General features: G+C 53.0%; 1 protein-coding gene across 6 annotated transcripts in view; it reads left to right on the top strand.

The window, feature by feature from the left end:
• Positions 1 to 13,913, top strand: part of PAX5 (paired box 5) — a 168,856-nt gene extending 154,943 nt beyond the window's left edge. For all 6 annotated transcript variants that reach the window (XM_036888476.2, XM_036888475.2, XM_036888471.2 and 3 more), the window contains 2 exons: positions 4,677 to 4,763; positions 11,156 to 13,913. In XM_036888476.2, the coding sequence (XP_036744371.1) occupies positions 4,677 to 4,763; positions 11,156 to 11,232 (164 nt within the window). In that variant the 3' untranslated portion in view covers positions 11,233 to 13,913. The remainder of the gene's footprint in view (positions 1 to 4,676; positions 4,764 to 11,155) is intronic.
• The last annotated feature ends 6,288 nt before the right edge of the window (positions 13,914 to 20,201 follow it).

The following is a 20,201-nucleotide window of genomic DNA, read 5'->3' as shown; positions in this document are numbered from 1 at the left end:
TGACTGTTAGGTCATTTGATCTTCTCCACAAGCTTAAAAAGTGGGGACTTCCCTACCCTCTAATTTACAGATGAAACTGAGGCTCATTTCACATGTTCAAGGCTACGCAAGCTCTAAGTAGCAAAGCCTGGCCTGGAGCTTGGAGCGTCTGATTCCAAAGGCTATTTTCTGTCATCTGCTCCAGAGTAGGCAGGTCTGAGCAGGAGCGGAGTGTGGGTCATATGTGTAGGTGTGACCCTGGGCATGAGCCTGAAGGGGGACCATCCTTGTATTCTTGGTCCTGTTGGCAACAGCTTAAGAGGGGGCATCAGTCCAGGTGCCCCAGAATGCTATCATATACCATCCACCTGTTCCCACCTCTCTGCTCGTGTCATTGCCTACTCTGGCCCTACCCCTCCTTTACCCAGTGCAAAGAATCCCAACAACGGCTGGCAGGCTCCTCCTGGCACCTTGAAATCAAGATAAGCTTGATTCAAACCCTCATTCCCAGCCTCGTGGAAAGTCACATGTCCTCTCCAGGATGCTCTGATGTTTACAGGGGATGGTCTCTGACATCACCCGGCTCTTGAGCCACAGTCTCTCATCTCATTCCGGCCACCCGAACTTGGCACTCATCCACTTCCCTTGATTTCCATGTAGGGAGAAAACAGGCTGCCCAAGGCGTTGGAGTGTGCAGCAGTCATTAATGTATGAGAGATGTGGGGGGAGGTTACAGCCCCCAACATAGGCTACTTAAAATGGGAACTTAGACACTCATTTCTTAAATAAATGTTCTTCAGCCCCACCCCTGCCGCGGGACATGTGCATCTCCTGTCTGCCCCTTTCTCCCTCTCAGTAGCAAAACTCCCATGATTTAGGTAAGGTTTGAAGGAAAGAAGGTGTCTTCTCCTTGGGTATCATGATGGTGGTGAACTCAAGCAGGAGATTAGAGCCTCAGACCCAGAAAAAGCCAGCGTCAGGTGGGGCCCATGGAACCACAAGGAGGGTGGCTCCCTGCTAGGAGTCTCATGGCTCCTGAGAAGTGAGATCCAGGCTCAGCAGACCAGCAGGTCCCTGAGACATCACTGGCCTGGAGGTGGCCAGAGGCCTGGGGTGGAAAGGCAGTGTCCCATGGGCAGAGGATGCTGGGCAGTAAGGCTGGAGGCCAGCCTTGGAGCTGCCTCCTGGCCTGGAAAAGTCTCCCTACCTTCCTGAGGCCCCATCTCCTCACGTATATAATGTGGAAAGTTGCAGCCACCTTGTGAGCTTCTGAGATTGCCAGGAGGTTTAAGTGAGATTCTCAATGCTAAGGAGGCCTTGGTGTCAAGGATCAGGTCGTTGTCATGTGGCTGGCACTTCTTGAGCATTCACTGTGTGCCAGGCACTCTGTGTATCATTCAGTCTTTACAACAGAGATATGCAGTGGGATCTATTAATTGTACCTACTTTACTGAGGAGGAAACTGAGGCACAGAGAGGTTTAGTAACTTGCTAAAGGTCACAGAGGTAGAAAGAGGCAGACCTGGGATTGAACCCAGGCAGTCTGGCTCCAGATCCTGTGCTCCCAGCCTCTGCCAGATTGACTGAGGACCACAGGGTTCAGTGATAGGGAGCATGTGGGCTGGAACCTGGGTAGTCTGCTGCTTCCTTGGCCATCGAGGACCTGGCCTCCCCACATCTCCTGGGATGAGGGCTTCCTACCCTCAGCCAGTTACCTGTGTGGCACTTGAGATAACTAGACACCATCTCAAAGTCCCCAGCAGGTGGCTGCACCAGCCCCCAGGTCAGCCTCATGCCAAGATGGCCAAGCTACCCTTACGCAGAGTGCCCACTCTCACAGGGCATCTCACAGGACAGGAGTCCCACTGAAGGTGCCCATCATGCCACCACTCTTGGCACTCCAGGCAGGGTGTCCCTGGGGATTCATGTTTTCCACTAAGTAGCAGGATGGTGTGGTAGCTAGAACCTGGGCAAAGGATCAGATAAACTGGTCTGAGTTCTGGCATCCAGCAGGTGCTCAATACACCCCTGGCTATCAGTACTAATAACAGAAGTAGTAGGAGCCATCATCTGTGTCCCTGGAGTTCCCATTCATTCATTCATTCATTCAACAAATAGTTTTCAGTGCCTGCTAGATGTTAAGCCCTTCTGCTAGATGTTGGAATGGAGACATGAGCTCAACAGACAAATCTCCCTGCCCCATGGAGCTCACATCCTAGCAAAGGAGGCAGAATTAACAAGATAAGTACAGTAAACAAGATAGGTTGAATTATGATCAGTTCTGTGGAAAAAAAAATAAAGCAGAAAAAAGGAGTGGGGTGAAAGGAGTTGCTATTTAAAATGCAGTGGTTTGAAGATGACATTGGAGCAAAGCCTAGAAGGAGGTGAAGGAGAGAGCCATGTGGACATTGTGCAAGAGCATTGTGCTACAGGTAAAGGCAGGCAAGCTATGGTGATGAATGGAGCACCAGCTGTTGCTATGGACGGGGCATTGCACTGGGGGTGGGTGGCCCATGGGCGCAGGGAGGAATGAGACACAGACTTGCAGGGCAGCACTCTCTTGTCCCAGGAGACCCCCACATCAGTCTGGGCCAGCCTGGTGCTGTGGGGTGCTGCGAGAGATTGAGTGCACCTGACAATGGGCGGTGGGGGAAGGGGGCTTCCTAGAGGAAGAGGTATCCCAGTGGGGTTGTAGAAAGCCAGGCAGGGGTGGATGGGGTCGAGGATGGTGGGCAACCCTGACTTACTACATCCTGTAATGGAGTTGAAACTGTTAATGGCCCTTTGTCAATTTGGGGAGAGGGTTTGGATGGATAGTGCAGGCACAATTAACTAATCAACTCCAGCTGAATGGACCCCCCAGACTTGCACTTTTTGGGGCTGGAGATCAAGGAGATCTCCTGGAAGAGATGGCCTTAGAGCTGGGCCTGGCACACGGGCATGATGCTGTTGGATGGCGGGCGATGCAGGCAGCTTCTGCCTGCGTAGCCAGATGCCCCAGGCCCAAGCACCATGCTTTCAGGAAGTGCCTGTGATGGGGCAGCTCCAAGGGTGCCTGCAGCCCCGAGGGGAGGGTGCTGTCCCCCTCCCCAGGCTGCTGGGTCTCCCGCTCCCCCACCCTGCCCCCTAGGAGGAGGAGGCTCTGTGGCACTGATGGATATGTCGAGGCTGGGCTGCTGCGGCCCAGCACTGTCACCATGCTCTCCCTCCATACGCTGGATCCTGACACCCTGACCACTGAGGCATAAAAAACAGAGAATTGGAAGACTCAGCCTGTCAGGCTGGGAGTGGCCCCCAGAGAGGCCCAGGGAGGAGTGCACGTGTGTGCACGCACTAGTGTGTGTGTGTGTGGGGGGGCATGCTCTGCCTGTGGAAGAAGGGAGGAGACCAGCTGAGTCTAGGGGGCGGGTGCTGCTGGCCCATCAAGTCTGCTTTATTGTACTTGCCGCACCTGGTAGAGCCCTGGGGTCCCTATATTTGGGCCTGGCTGCTGAGAAAGAGCAGCGGTCCAGGTCCTGACGTCTTGCTGGTATTTCTGGAGGCTTCTGCCCTTTGGCCCTTTTGCATCCTTGAGAAGAATCCACAGAAGCCTGTTTGGGCTGAAGGTGGTCTGTTGGGGCTGTATAACACATCATCACTGCCAGGGAGGGGCCCACCTGCTCTGTAACCAGTGGCTTAAAAAGCCACTCAACAGCCACCTGCCAACACCAGCTGTGCCAGACACTGGGCTCCCTGCTGAGTCAGGCCCAAACCCCCCCTCTGGGAGCCCCAAGCCATGGGGAGGGGAGCGGCAGGGCCTACCCTGCTACAGAGCCTAGGCAGCAAGCTTTGAGGACAGGAGCTCTGAACTCCTCTCCTATGACTGGCCATTGGTAAAGAGACGACTGGGGCCAGAAACAAGAGCAAAGGAAGTGCCAGATGCAAGCATCATGATTCCATGAGTAGCTGGGCAACAGTGAGCCATCCTCAGGTCCCACTCTGCCCCTCCACGCAGTGCTGTCCCCACCCTGGCACAGCCTGCAGTTCCTGTCTGCATGCCCAGGGCAGCTAACAGCTGCCACTTCCCCAGTATCCCGAAGGCCCCAACCCACTCCCTCTTCTGTGCTCCCCAGCCCTCAGCTTGCCCTTCATCTCAGCAAAGTGCCACCTGCCCCCTGGCAGAGGCCTGAGTTTGTGTCTCATGGTACCCACTGGATTCCCAGCTGAATTCCCAGCACGGACAGCCAGACTCAAATGAGACCACCTTTGGCTCTTCCATTGAGAGCCACCCTGGAAGGAAGCGTATGGAGAATGGAACTGAATCCACACTGGGTCCTAGAGGGCCCTCCGTCAGGGCTGAGAACCAAGCTGAATGCAGCTTTAGACTTGGGTTGCTGTATCAAGGCCATTTTGTGAGAGACCCTGGGCATCAGTTTTCTCACCTATAAAGTGGGCCAGTAGCCCAAGGGAGTATCTGGAACATGGTGGTTTCATGGGATGCCTGTGAGAGGCTGATATTCACTCCCACGAATAAGAAAATGTTATGGGGAAAATATAGACAATGCCAGGGACAGCTGTCCACTTAAGGGTGTGGACCGGACTTGCCCTTACTGGTCATGAGAAGCGCCTGCAGCTTATGGAAGAGGCGAATGCCACCGGCATGTTCCGAACCTGACTTGACCTTCGGTTCCTGTTTCTCTCCCCACCCACCGCATGCAGGGAGTGAGTTTTCCGGGAGCCCTTACAGCCACCCTCAGTATCCCTCATACAACGACTCCTGGAGGTTCCCCAACCCGGGGCTGCTCGGTGAGTACTGGCGGGGGTCCTGTGGGGCCCCGGGCCATCGGCCGCCCCATCCAGCCCCCTTGTTGGGCTGGGGTCCCTCAATACCCTGAGGTCTGGTCACCTGCAATGTGAGAGTCATGATGGGGCCCTTGGGCAGCCATCAGCACTCCAGCCCTGCTCACACCCTCATCCCTCTCCCAGGTGTTTTGGGAGGTAAGGGAGGAAAAAAGGGCACTGAGGGAGAAAGAGGAAGGTAGGTAAAGTGCCTGCCTAAGAGTGACGTGTTTCTTAAGAATCTGAATATTCCGGTAAGAAATCTCTAAATAAGAGATGCCTAGGAGGCCAACTTGATTGATTGGTAGTGGCTACCTGTCCTGATGGACTCTTAGGCCGGTGACTGATCAGCGATGTCTGCCATGGATATCAGCAGAGCAAGCTCCATTGGAAGGAAACTGGTTGCCCTGTGGCTAAAGTGCTGCCGAGTTATGCCATTCTGAGCTCAGCTTGCATCCAGCCTCTACTCAGGCCTCAGACTGGCAGATTGAGCAGGGCTGGGGCCAGCCTGATCTGTGCACACCATCAAAGATATTTGGGCCACCCCAAAGGCCAAGCAGGGATAGCTCAGCCCTCAGAAGGCCAAAGAGAGCCTTTTGTTGTGTTGAAATGAACTTACATGAAACCAGCTGGTGAGTGTCAGCTGGAGCCAAAGTTCTGGAGCATGAATCTGGGGCCCAGGGCTCACACAGATCACTCGGCAGACTTAGCCAGTCAGCTGCGGGCAGCAACCTGATCCCTCCTGGGTGGGCAGCTGAGGACTTCCCATGAAGGTCAGACGTGGAAGGGCCTTGGAGACCATCCAGGTTTGTCTTTCCAGCTTAAAAAGAGCTGCTTAAATTAACCTGTTAATTCCCTAGATCCTGAAATATTTTAGGACTGAGAAACATAGACTTCCTCAAAAGAGCAAGACCCTGGTGTCTTCAAACTCAAGGTGCCAGGCTATGGGTCTGTGAAGGAGGCCATGGAGTCACAGCCTTGGTCCCTTCCCAAACCTGCTTGGTGAGCAGGCCAGACACATGACACGGACACCAGCGTTTAGTGTATATCATGCAAAACTTGCAGGCGAAATAAGAAACACTGCCAACTAGTAATCCAGTTCCCTGTGCCTAGAGATCCCATTTTATGGAAGACTAGGCCTTTACTGTCTGTGGACTCCTCAAGGAACTAAATCTCTGGACTGATCTGTCAGACTCCTTTTTTGGTTTGGGTAAAAATTATTTTTCAGTATTGAATCAGATTTATACTTACCTAATGTTTTCCTTAAACAGCACTCCTGAGAGGCCCTGGGCTCTGAGTTGGCCCAGCTGTCCGTCTCAGGGGGCATGAGTCTTTCATTAGGGGTGGGGGTGGGGGCATGGGTCTGGAGGCCTGAGCCTGGGAGCCCCTCCCTACAGATCTTCCTCAGATGGAGACTTGGTCCCAGTGCTGCTGTGAGACCCCAGAGAATGTGGCCAGGCTGTGGGAAGAATTCCTTGAGATGGGGGTGTGACCCCAAGGAGGCCACATTCACCTAGGACCTCCATGTATGGCTGGGCACTCCCCAAGGGGACAAGTGGGGGCTGAAATCCAGCACATGCCTGGCACAAAGCCCCAAGTGCTGGTACAGGGCTATAGCTGCCCAGAGTGGGCATGTTTTTCTAATTTTCATGAGGTGTCAGGTAGTCTTATTTGCCTGGGAGTTCAAGAGGCAGAAAAGTGGGAAGAAAGTTCTCAGACAAGTGTGGCAAAGGGATGGAGTGGGAGGTGGGTGGAGCCACATCTGGGGAATGTTGAATGAATGCCAGAAGAGCCCAAAGGGACGGCAAGGGGAGGGTGGGACTGGACTGCATTTGAGGTCTCTGCTGCTTGAGCTGGAGTGAAACCCAGTTCACAGCCCCCATGATTCAGCGTGGGCTTCATGCCCCATGTGGAAGAGATGTAGACTCGGTCCCAGAGAGCTCACAGGCTCAGGGGTAGGGGGCCCTGGGCAAGTGTGTTTGTGCTGGGAGGTGCACAGGACCTGGAGGGTGAATAGAGAATGAAAACTCTCTTCATCTGAATGAGCCCTTGCTAATCATATAGGCACTGGGCAAAACCCTTCCTGTGGGTTATCTCATTTTATCATTTCAGCAGCCCTAGGGGGCATATACTGTTGTCTCTATTATACAGATGGAGTGAGACTCAGAAAGGTTAATAAACTTATACCTGAGGTCACATAGCATGCAGGTTATCTTGTCTCCAGAGCCTATATTCATAACCAGTGTGTGATGCGGTAACCCTACTCTCCTCGACTGATTCAGTCTGAACAGCACTACAGCCAGGAAAAGAGGCCTCATTCCTCCATGGGAACAAGCCTTGCGAGTCCTCAATATTCAGACCATGTGTGTGATGAGAACAGCTCTGGTCTATTTTTGAATGCCAGGCTATTGTATTTATCTGTCAGACTTACAGTTGCAAACAACAGAATCCACTCTGGCTGGTTTAAGCAGAAAACAAATTTATTAAGGGATATTGGAGTCTTCCAGAATCCCCAGGAGAACCAGAGAGAGGTGTGGGACCCCCAGCCACAACCCCAGGGCTGCTCTAGCATAAGCACTCCTTGGTTGCAGGTTGGCACCCCCAGGGAGCTCGCTCTGCACTGCTGCTTCAGCCAGCAGGCTTGAGTGCTGTGCCCAGCCACTGCCCAGAGCTGGGTACCTCTGCCACCACCCCAGCAGATGGGGTCTCTCAGCCCACTTCCTCAAATTGCTGTCTTCTCAGGAGAGGTCATACTCAAGAGAGTCTAATGGGCAGGGCCCAGGTGACACACTTGTGCCCATCAGCAAGGAAGCTGGGAGAATGAGTTCTGGCTTCCAGCCCCAAGAGCTGGGCCTAATACCCCAGGAAACTCTGCAAATGCAGGACAAGTTTAAACAATGTCTGACAGTTACAAACATGTGAAATGGCCCCTGTGCTGCTCGAGTTCATAACCTGGGGATCATTGTTAGGTCTTAGTCAGTCTGGGCCTCAGTTGCCTAGGGTGTAAAGTGAGGATAATAACCACTGGCAACTTCTTTATTCAAGCAGTTGCTGAACACAATGCTCTCTTGAAGGCTAGTGCCCCAAATAAGCAAGATGCCCCTTTCTCCTGAAGCTGAGTGAGATGCCAGGCCCCTCTACTACAGTCTTGCAAAAGAGTTTTGGGCTCATTCACCTCTACCAGCCTGCCCTCCCCGAGGGTGTGTCCTCTGGGTTTTAGCTGAAAGAATCCCATGGGGTGGGTGAAGTAGACTGATTATTACCTGGGGAGGGTGCTGGGGCTGCAGAAACCTGCTCTGAAGCTCCCTGGGGCTCCTGCTAGATCCACGGGAGCCTGGAAACAGGGGAGACCCTCTGGATATTCACAGAAACACTGCCAAGGGGAGGATGGCCAAGGCACCTGATGGAGCTGCACACTGGCCTCTCAGGAGAGCTTCCCTCCCACTGAACGTCCTCCCCTGGAAATGCCTGCAGGGGGCCCACGCACAGCCCACCCTGAGCTGGCAGGGCCGGCAGGCCTGGTGGCAGGAAGGAAGCCGGCTGTGGTCAGTTAGGATGAGAATGGGTGTGCCTGTGGCCGCGGTAAGGGGATTAGAGAGCAATGGAGCCGAATGACTGTGTCAAGAAGTAAATGGATGATAATGTGAATTGTAGAGGAAAAATGAAAGAAAAAAGGACAAGTTTATTCTAGAAGGAAGTCTAATGGGCACCAGGAAGGCAGAGTGCTCTGTGAGGTGATGTTTTCATTTCTCTCAGTAAATGCAAGCCGTTTTGATTTTGCTGTAGAGTTTTCCTGCTGAGGCCCCTGGACAGCATGGCCGAGAGGTCAGGGGAGCGAGGGAGAGCTGAGGGTGAGAGGCGGCCCGTGGGTGCTGAGCCAGGGTCCTCCGGGGCCTGCCTTCCAACAGTGTCCCCCTCCCAGAGCAGAGGAAGCAGGCAGGTGTCTCTGAGTCAGGGCTCTGACTGGGGAGGTGACAGAGGAGACAGCTGGAAAACCCACCTCTGGGAACAGTGGGCATGGGCCTAGTAGCCATGCCTTCTGGACAGCACAGCAAGGCATTTCCCCTACCTCTGCTGTCAGTGCCGCCAGGCCGTACTGCCTTCCTGCGGGCATGGGGCAGGAGAGGTATGTCTGCTGATTGGGGCTGGGTGGGACATGCTAAAATGCCTGCCCCATCTGTCCTCTTGATGTCATATTAGCTGTATGAATTTGGGCAAGCTCTTACTCTCTCTGTGCATCAGTTTCCTCATATGCTAAATGGGAACAATTCTAGTTCCTATCTGATAGAGCTGTTGTAGGAATTAAAAAGAGTTACTGGATATAAAGGGCTGAGAAAAGTCCATCTCCAAAGCACTTTCATGTCCTTATCTCACGTGCCCTCCTAAAACGCCACTGGGACTCCCTCCTACAGGTGAGAAAACTGAGGCCCAGGGGAGGAAGTCACTTGTTTAAGGTCACTCAGCCAAGAATGAGAGAGCCTGACTGGACCTTTCCAGGCCTTGGTGCCCAGTTATGGTATCTGAAAGAATTGCCAAGAATCATTTGGATTTGGGTGATATTTCAGAATTGATTTTAATTACTTCCCGTAGGGAATTACTCTTCCTACCCCAGCAGACACATGGTCCATGCTGTTCCCTTGGGTCAACGTGGCCCTCTGGCACTGGGTGTCCCGGCTGTGAACTGCGTCATGGTGTAAAGAGTCCTGAGCCGTGTGCGGACAGCCTGAATTCCAGGCCAGGCTCTGGCACTGAGAGGCTCTGGGGCTCTGGGCATGTGACTGTCTTGTTGAGCCTCAGTTTTCCTACCTATAAAAGGAAGAGATGGCCTAGTATCTTTGACCTCTGTGGTTCTGACAATCTGCTGGTCTTCCTGAGGCCCCCAGAAACTTTCATCCCTGGGGAGGAGTTTGAGCACAGAGCAGTGCCCCTGGGGACGGTGGGAGGAACCCAGCACTGGTACAAGGGCCTCACACTGGCTCTCTCTCCAGTTCACAGGCAGCAAGATGGCACCCTGCCCTTCCCCCATATACTCACATACCCCAGTGCCCCTACGTCCAAATCCTCCTGTCCTCCAAGCCCAGCCCACCCCACTTCCTCCAGGAAGCCTGAGCCTGACAGAATAATCTTGCATTTCCCAGACCTCTTTCCTCAGTGCTCTGGTCCCCTTCCTGACACCGAACACTGACCAGTGTCAGGCTGATATTTATGTGTTATTGCCTAGCACTGCACCCAATAGGGCCAGAAAATAAGTGAACAAACAGGCAGAGGTCTTCACTGTTGCTTGCTCACTCAGTGCTGTTTGTTTACTCTGCAAACCTGGCTGAGCATGTGCCTGAGCCGGGCTCCAGGCTGGGGACTGGGGACGGACACCAAGAAGAGCACAGCCCAGCCCTTGCCTCTGTCGGGCTCTGCCCAGCAGTGAGGGAGGAAGTGCAGTAGCAAGTGATCAGAGCATGTGGTCCAGCCTGCACTGGAGTGTGAGCTTAGGCCAGGGGTCTCCCAGGGGAGGAGACAGGGGCACAGGGACTTAAAGGAGGTGGAATAGTTTAGTAGACAGGAAAGGGGAAGACATGGCCAAGGTGTTCCAGGAAGGAAGCAGAGCCTAGGAAAAGTCACAGAGGCATGGGTATGATAAAAGGGCTAGCTCTACCTATGCCATAGGTTTAAATGAGACAACATATGTAAAGGGCATAATGGTGTGGGGCAGAGGAAATGCTCAGCTAGTAGTAGGTGCTGTTACATTACGGTATATTTGAGACAGCTCCAAAGAGTTTGATTTTCCTGGAGTATGGTGTGTGTGGAGGTGCGGGGCAGGGCAGTGGTTATGAGAGGTGCCCCCAGAGTGGCTGGCAGGGCTGCGGCACAAGCATCTGCAGGCTGACCAAAGAAGCGTTGACTTTTCATCCTCCAGGTCAGAAGATGGCAACTGCTCTGTCAAGGGTGCAACAGTAAACATTTTAGACTTTGTAGGCCATATGATCTCTGTTACCATAGTCAGCTCTGCTGCAGAAAGCAGCCACAGACCACACAGAAACGAACAGTCAAGGCCGGCTTCCACTGCATGTTACTGGCCGAAACAGGCTGCAGGGAGGGTTTGACCCAAGGGCTCCAGTCTGCTCACCCCAACTCTAGGTGGAGGGAAGGCCTTGAAATCTTGTGAGCAGGTAGCAACCCTGATCAGGCCTGAAGTTTAGGGAACAGACTGAGACAGAGGTCTTGGTGAGAGGGGATGGTGACCTGGACCGGCTGAGAGAGAGGAAGGGACAGAGGTGGGAGACACTGGTGGAAAAGGGGTCCTGGTATGAGGCTGTGGGCACAAGAGCAACCTCCAACCTCCTTGCCTATTCTGTGTCTTCCAGGCTCCCCGTACTATTACAGCGCCGCCGCCCGAGGAGCCGCCCCGCCTGCAGCCGCTGCTGCCTATGATCGTCACTGACCCTCGGAGCCAGGCAGGCGCCAAGTACTTAAGACACATATCACTGAGGGCGATAGCCTCCCAGTCCCTTCTGAAGACAGCCAAGGGGCCCAATCAGACGGTGCCCAGCCACCCCCCCACTTGTCTGAAGCTCCTTTCCCCACTTTTCCTGCCAGGGACTCGGGGGTTCTATGGCAGGGCTGCTGGACTTGCAGACACAGGTCCACCTCTAATCAATCATTGAGCTTCTTCCCAATGACGACTGGGTCTCCACAAACCAACAGACTGTTCTGCAGATAGCTGCAGCTCCCACCCAGCCTGCCAGTCCCCCAGCTGTCTGACCACCCACTGTCTTCCTGCCCCAGGCCTGGGAAGGAGGGAGAGCTTGCTTTTGTTGCTTCAGCAGCACCCATGTAAATACTTTCTTGCTTTTTTGTGGGCCTGAGGGTCCAACTGAGTGGACTGCCCACCCATTACACATCCAGCACTCCTGATGCGTCACAGGACATCTCAGACCTGTGCACAGAGGAGCCCCTCTGCCCCGGGTGACCTGCAGGTGGGCTTAGAGCTGTCTTTGAGACTGACGATGCCCACCTCAGGGCCCAGCGTCCTGTTCACTGCTACTTGTTTATTCTCTGGACTAGGAGTCCCACTGGGGTGTTTATGCTCCAAGAGACCCTCCCTCCCCAAAATCCCTCCCCAAGAGAAACACACTTTGGGGAGATGCCCCAGCTACCTGCCTCTGTTTCCCTGGGCCTAATGCAGTGCAAGCAGCTCTTTTCCACATCAAAGGACTCAAAGAGAACCATCTGTGAGATTCCTCAGCTACAGTTCTAAAGTAAGATATTGTCTATTGTGGACTTTGAACATCAGGGCTGGATGGGACCCAGGAGATCACGGTCCAAGGAAGGGCCTAAGCCTTTCTTGATGCCCCAGACCCTGGAACCGCTGAACTGAACTGGGATGTGTTTTCTGAGGCACTCCCAGGCCCAAATTACATTGGACAGCCGCCATGGACACTTCTCCCACCCTCCAGGATGCCAGCGGGTGGGTTCTGGGCAATCTGTCCCTACCATGTATACAGTGATTAACAAAGAGGACTTTCCCTGCACTGAGGACCACAAACACCTGCGGCAGTCAGCCAGAAGCCCCTGGTCTGCCCCTCCCTGTCCTTGTGGAGCCTCGAATGCAGCTGGGATGGAGGTGCTAGGTGGGGGCGGATGCCTCACCTTGTGTAGTATGTATCTACCTGTGGATGCAAGGGGCCATGATGGTCAAGGCCACGGCCAAGGGCCCTGGGAGCCTGGAGGGGAGCTTGGAAAGAGCCACCTGGGAGGATCTGGGGGACAGAGGAAGGCCTCCAGGAAGAGGAGCGGGACTGGCAGTGAGGAACTTGTGTGTGAACTGTGAGTGGCTTGAGATGGGGCTGCTGGGCCCACCATGTCTTTGCCTGGGGCCTCGATTCTTGTCAACTCAAAACAGCCAGGTGGAGGCCCCATCCAAATCTGGGCTGAATTACAGCAATGACAGTGGACTTTGCCATCTCATGTGATAGTGTCCCCAATGTTGAAATGTCACCAAGTTGGCAAAGAGCTGGGGCAGAGAGAGCCCCCACTTGAGGTTATCAGGCCTGAGAGGTCTTGTCCTGGTCACACCTCTGCCTTGCTGTGGGACCTCATACAAGACCCTCCACCTCTCTGAGCCTCAGCTGCCGTGGTACAGCAGGGTCACCTGAGAGCTCCCTGCTTCCCCTCCCCTCTCCCAGGATGCTGGGTCTGCAGCAGGCTCCTCTGGGGCAGGCTTTCCTCTTCAAAGCAAGCACAAAGGGGCGGGCGCCAGAGTCCTGCTAATATGTGGACCAGACAGGACATCAGAACAGCCAGAGGGCAGGGAGGCAGCTTTGCAGAAGACTTAGTCCAGCTCCCCTCAGGGAAAACAGCCCAGCTTGGGGAAGCCCGGAGCCATGCAGGGAGACAGAGCAGACCTCTTCTACTTACCACCAAGTGTTCTCCTCACACCACTCCTACAAGGTGGTGGGCCAGAAGAAGAAACTGACGTTCAGCAAGGTAGAGTTCCCAAATAGTGACTGGCAGAGGTGGGGCTGGAATTCAGTCCCCTGAGCCCTGGCACATGGCTGATCTTCCCTTCCCTGGAGAGCGAAGTTGACAGTGAGGGTAGTGGGAGATGGTTCTGGACCCACTGCCCAGACGGGGTGTCCTGGGCTGTGGGAACTGCTGAGAAGACCCCCTCCCCGAGGGTGGGGGGGCAGGAGCCAGTCTGCTCACTGCTGGCACACCCAGCCCGTGGAGCCTGCTGGGCAAGGAAGGGAGCTGGCTGGGGCTGGAGCCCACCTCTGGAGTTGGGCTGATCTGGCTCCAGCCTCCCTCTGCCAGGCAGGGTGGACAAGGTATGCTGCCTAGCCTCTCCCGGCCTCCCTCTCTCCCTTTGACAGGAAGGGTAGGGTCAGAGTGTGCAGCACAGGTCTCCTGGCCTCCTGCACCCACATCTCTAGGTGCTGGTCCCTCCTTGTGGTCTCAGGCTGCTGGAAGAAGGTCAGCCTTACCTGAACTGCCTGCCTAAAGTGCACACCATCCCTCCTCGGCAAAGCTCACCTGGCCCCACGTGTGCCCCTCCACCCATCCTGTGCCTCCTCCTGCCCTGCACTGAGTCTCTTCCATGCCCTTCCTCTCTCCCCTGAGGTTCTGCTGTCTTGCAGAGGTCTCCCCTGAGGACCTGAGGTCTTCAGGTTGCATTTGTATTTATTAGACAACCTCTTGATTCCTGGGCTGCCAGGCAGAAGGCCAAGAGTAGGCAGATGCACGTGCTTGCTCACGTACACTTATCTGCTCTCCCCGACTCAGGAGTCCCCACCCTACCCGCGCAGCTGCCTGGAAGCTTGGGGAGAAAGGTTCCAAAGGACACATATCATTGAGTAGATGCCAGAGAACTGTGAATGGGCAACACAAGGTGAGGGCATTCACCAGCGTTGTGGCAGGAAGCCTGGGGTGTTCCTCCATGGGCCTTCAACCCTGTGTTCCAGCTCTGACTTTTTGAAAAGGACATTGTGGATTTTATGAACAGTTTTCCTACCAGAAGTCTAGCTCCAGCCTTGAAAACTTTGATGACATATCAAATCCAACATCGTTCTTCCAAGGCACCTCAGTTAGGGTTAGCCCTTTCATCACTGACATTTGTGTGGTGCTTGCAATCTTTGACCGTTCCCTGGGGCAAAGATCACAATGCCCATTTTACAGGTGGGAAAATTGAGATTTGGCCTCATGTGCAAGATAGAGGTCAAGTGACCTGTCAGATCTCTGAGCCCCATTCGGTCTCCACAGAACTGGGCTCCTGTCATGGGAGTGGATGGCTTAGAGACACCCTTCAATCCCCTAGAAACCCCCAGACCCACAATGAGAAAGGAGAACAGGGAGCCACAGGCTGGCCTGTAGGAGGGACCCGGGGGCTGGCGGTTTTGCTGATCCAACTTGATCCCCGTTACACTGAAGCCTGTGAATTCTTTGTCCAGATTCACACGAGTTCTTCTGAAGTTCCATCCAGACTCCTGCCCTGCTGTGTCCTGAGGCTGAGGGCACCAGAGCTTATCCAAGGCCACCCCAGAAGCCCTGACAGGGCCTGGATATGGGCCCAGTGGGCTCCCAGGGTCCAGGGCTCCAGTGCCATGGACGCCTCCTCATTCTTTATTCTTCCCATTGTGGATCAGACTCCATGCCTCGCTGTGACAATACACAGGAGTCCCTGAGCGGGCCATCAGGGGACCTGCAGGCCTGGAAACACACATCACAATCTCAAGGGCCCTGAACTGTTTCCGGGGCCAGACAGGTGGAGCAAACTTGCCCCAGTGGCAGGCGGCCAGGGCTGGTGGGAGCCAAGGCGTCCTCTCCAGCAGCATTCAGGTGTGAAAGCTCTTAAAATGCTCTTACAAGCAGAAATATATGTCTGTGAGCCAAATTTGACCCACTGGTGACCAGCTTGTAACCCCCAATCTTTGTCCAATGCCCCCTTTCTTCTTTACCTCCTTGCCCTGCACTGCAGATCTGGGGGAGATGGGAGCTCAGAGAGAGGTGTCCAACCACTCAGTGTCAAGAGCAGTCTCCCTGGGTCCGCGGCCCCTCCCTTCTCATCCTGGGCTCTTGCAGACTGTTTGAGCTTTGAAAGTGGGTGGGGAGGAACATCTGAAGGGTGGGCGTGGGGAGACTGTGGCTTGGAGGGGAGGTCAGTGCTGCTCAGGCCTTTCACATGTGCAGGACAGAGCCCCAGATGTGGCCACAGGGCACTGAGGGGTGAAATCCCTTTATGAGAAGTCACATCCTGGAGCCATTGCCCTGCCTTTGGCAGCCCCTGACACTATTTCTGGATGACATTTCAGGTAGAATTTAGCTCCAAGCCATGGGGAGCAAATCTTAAAAACAAACCAAGCACTCCAGACAAATGCCTAGAAACAAGATATGGCTGAGACACAGCTTCCTCAAGAGTAGAGCAAAGTCCAGGCTCCTGGACTGACCAAGCCCGGGCTGGAGTGGGTGGACCCCACAGCGCTCTGGGCTGGCTCAGCTCCCCAGAAGCCCTGCTGAGAGGCTGGCTGTGCAGCCTTGGCCTTGTCACCCATCTAGGAGCCTGCCTCTGATGGTTTCCAGGCATGCACACCAGTGCTCCAGGAGAATTTATTCCCTTAGTTCTTTAGGCCTCAGAGAGGTCCAAGGCAAGTACATTTCCTAAAAGGTAACAAAATACATTATTGGAACATCGGACAGTCAGGCCATGACTCCCAGCCAGCAGGCTGCCCCACCTCCTGGCAGCCCCTTCAGCCCTTGTCCCCTGTTGTCCTCAGATCCCCGAACCTCAGGGTTCCCTCTTGCATATTCATGGTGGAACCACAGTGTTGATCCGTACTTCCCCACTGTCAGCTCCTGGCTGTGCTTCCAGATGGGTGGCCAGGTCCCGAGGGGCTGCTGCAGAGGACTGGAAACGAGTCCCTTGGCCGCCCACCATCCTGACGAGGGGTCTGCAGCTTCTCTGAAACAAGCTGCTTGCTAGAAGCAGGCAGGCACCAGTCTTTCTTTCATCTGCTGTAATTTCACAGCACTGGGGTCCTGTTTCTAGACTCCCTGGACCAAAGGGGACCTCCCAGTCACATCCCTGCCATTCTCGTGTTTCAGTCTGCATGTTCCCAGGGCTACTGTTTAGCCCATCTCTGAGTTGGGGTAAATGTAACCACCATTCAATAAGTCTAAATATTCTTCCTTCCATATCTTAGACTCCCAAGCAGCACAAGGAGAAAATGCAGCAGTTTTATCTATATTTTGAGGGACTCTTGATGAATTCTAAAATGGAGTCATCTCAGGTAATGCCTTTGGCCTGTAGGTAGGAGAAAGAGGGAAGGAATCCCCCTTTCAGCTTTGGGCAGCTCTGAGCGTGGCACGGGGCAGGCAGTGTGAGAAGCTCCAGGGTGAGAGATGACTTGGGAGTCACGTGCTCCCTGCCTGACTCTGAGGCCTGGCTGGAGGAGGCCACACTGCAGCCTTGCCCACCCAGTCCTGCCACTGACCACCCAAATCACCATGCTTGTTGCCATGTCCCTCCTCTTCTCTAAAAGCACCATTAAGAACAAGTGATTTTGGATGATGGATTTTTGATTTACACACAGTGCATATCCCTTGGAGTGGAACAGAAAGGAAACCATTTAATGGCTGCCTTATTTTCAAGCATGAATACATTTTAATGAAACTATTTTATTGTATTAGAGGAAATGGAGAGTTGAACATCCCAACCAATCAATAGCCAATTAATTGCTATAAAGCTAAAAAATAAAATAAATAAGTCCTGAGTCTATTTGAAATGCCCTGCAAAGTTCAGTCTCCAAATCTGGCCTTCCCCTCCACACGTGCACGTTAGTGTGTACACACACACACATGCACACTCACGCCTCAAACATACTTGAAACTCAGAGAAAGCGCTGAGTCTCCTCATGCCAATTCTTGCCTGCCCTCCTTGCCTTTGGTCAGAGAAGGTGAGCAGACCTGGCAGCAGCCTACCTGGGGGCTCAGGAGGAGGCAGGCCCTGGCCCCCAGCTGCCCGCACAGTGTGGGGCAGTGGCCAGTGAGGGCCTCAGCTTCTTGCCTCCAAGTTTGGGCCAAGGGTAGAAATTGGACCCGGGTTTTGCCATGACTCTTGCTGGAAGACACCGCCCTGGTTTTTCACCCTCTAGTGGCCTTTGGACATTGAGTATTTGTAGAAATGCAGATTACATTGCAAATGGAACTCTTTGCCAGGAAGACATATGGATTTTGTTTTTCATTCTTTGAGATAGTTGGCTTTGTCTTAGGGACTGACCCTTCCAGCATCAAAGAATTACATATCTACTGTATCCGCCAAAGTTTGTGATGCCTGCATAGACGCTTACTTGTTAAAAAAAAGAAAAAAAAGTACAAAAAACCAACAACAAAAAAAACCCACAATGGAATTGCCTTGGAAAGTAGGAGATGATCTGTCTCCAACAGATTGAAAACAAAAAAATGCTTCTTAAAAATGTGTATGTTTTGTATTCTTTTTTCTAGTAGAAAACAACTGACTTGAAATATTGGTGGTTTTTTTTCTTAGTGACGTGTGTTGCTTTTGTGTGTAATAATATTTGAATGTAATTACAGCAGTGCCAATTTGCCAAAGATGTTGGACATATTTTTCTTTTGTTGGGAGGAGGGCAGGGGCTGGGGGTGGGACTTGGGAGAAAACAGGGTGGGGTTTTGGTTTAATTTTTTAACTTTTTTTTCTCGTCAACACTGGAATCTGTGGTTTTATTCTAAGTTAAATGGTTGACTGCAACACTTTTATTTTAGATTAGTTGGAGAAACTTGCAATAAGATTGGCGTAGTTTCAATATCTGTGTGTCTTTTCATGAGTGACTGTTACTTGTGAAGAATTGATTTTATGTAACCTTTATGTGAGATAATTATTTGTAAATATTTGCCATAATTTTATTGGTTCCTAAAATAAAAGTAATTTTTTAAGTTCAGAAAAAGAATTTGATTTCATTTGCTTTTACAATTTCATAGATGATCTTTGACAAAGCCACCTGGGATTGTGGGGAATTTTGTTGGCTTTTCTGATGAAATCAGGGTTAAAACAAAATCCATGCAACTACAGCAGTGTGCTGTAGCGTCGGACTATGGCTTGCGCTAGGGTGAGAGGAGCAGTGCCTGCCCCCAGCTGGATTAGCAGTTCCGCAGTTCCGGCTGGCTTAGCAGGGTGGAGCAGTGGCTGTGCCTGGCCTGCATTGGATTCCCGGCTCGGATACTCACTAGCTGTGGAACCTTGGCTAAGTTCTATAACCCCAACTTCATTAGCCCCAAAACAGCAACACCCAGAACACCCTTATTCTTTCATTCAACAGTGTCTGAGTATCTACTCTGTCCCAGCACCTGGGACACAGCAGTGAACAGAGCTAACAAGAACCCACTAACAGGAAGTTTACAATCTAGTAGATGTTTGTGAGGGTTAAGGTAACACACATCAAATGTGTGCTCAGTACTGGTGTGTGCATGCACACATGCTCTTAACCTTGACCTTGGCCGAATCTCAAAACTGCCTGGAACCTAGAATGTCTGGGTGCTGCCCACACACCTCTAACATGCAGACAGAGCTCAGAAGCCACACATGCCAGGAGACCTAGTCTTTGGGCTCCAAAGCCACAGGCCACATCTGACCAGAGCTCAGAGCCCAAAAATCCATGAGCCTTCTGTGGGAGATTCCCTGTCCCTGTCTTCAGAACTGAGCACTGCTTGGAAGCCCAGAGGTGGCTTTCCATCAGGGGCAGGGCAGCTGCGGACCCGAGCCCTGCCCCTGCTGGGTGGTGTCAGTCTGCAAGGGCAAGCAGGGACCGCTGCGCCCCTTGGCACAGTGTGTACAGTGCAGTAATTGCCAGAGATGGAGTGGGCAGGTGACCGCGTGGGGGCCATGGGCTGCGACTCATTCATATTTAATAAAGCCAGCTGTGCGGCCTCCATTCATTTTGGCAATGGATGGTGACGAAAGTGACTCCTAAGGGAGAGAGGGATGCTGCGGCGGTGGGGAACTGGCCCGGCTCCTTTCTCCGCACTGCTCGTGATTCAGAGGCATAAACTTCAAAGGGAAGTGGCAGCATTTTGGAACTGATCATTTTGGACCCCAGACCTATGGGAACTGGTGAGGCAGAGTGGGAGCCTCCATCCCTGATGCCACAGCCTCTGTGCCTGGTTCTCCTGGGACAGAGGCCCCATGCCTGCACTTCTTGGGTATGGAGCATGAGTACCTGTGGTAACCAGGGCACGTGGGCAGAAGTCTTCAGCAGCATATCTACCTTAGTGCTGGCCACAAAGAGAGGCGAGGGGGATGCCTGAGGTCTGCCTTGTGAGACTGAATCTTAGGCCCATTTGTTCCTCAAACCCCCACGGGAGCCAGGCCCCATGCTACATGCAGAGGTGACCTGCAGGGGGATGAGGATGTACAAGGCTCTGAGAAAAGCAGAGGGACAAGGTCCCCTAAGAGCCTTGGCAGGAGTCTTGGCCCCAGCCCTTGGTAGTCAGTCTGCCAAGTTAAGTGGGCTCTTAGCTTCTGGGGGCCTTGGTTTCTTCATCTGTACAGTGGAAACCTAACATTTACTTCGAACATGTTGTGAGGAACATATGTCATGCATTGTGAAATCTTTTCCAAATGACAAATGTGAGTGTGGCCATGATGTTTTCTCTGCTATGTAGTCAAAATTTTACATCCAAAGATCAATGTAGTCAAAACCTCTTCTAAGTCAGACAGAGTGCTAAATGCAGGAGGAAGGTGGCTACAGAGCAAATATTTACATCCCTCTAAATTCACATATTGAAATTTAATCCCCAGCGCGATGGTATTTGGTGGTGGGCCCTTGGGAAGTGCTTAGTTCATCAGGGTAGAGCCTTATGAATAGGATTAGTGTCCTCATAAAAGAGGCCCCGGAGAACGAC

This window comes from Manis pentadactyla, chromosome 3, assembly GCF_030020395.1.
Source record: "Manis pentadactyla isolate mManPen7 chromosome 3, mManPen7.hap1, whole genome shotgun sequence".
Classification (NCBI taxonomy): domain Eukaryota; kingdom Metazoa; phylum Chordata; class Mammalia; order Pholidota; family Manidae; genus Manis; species Manis pentadactyla.
This window is presented reverse-complemented; position numbering and strand designations above follow the sequence as displayed.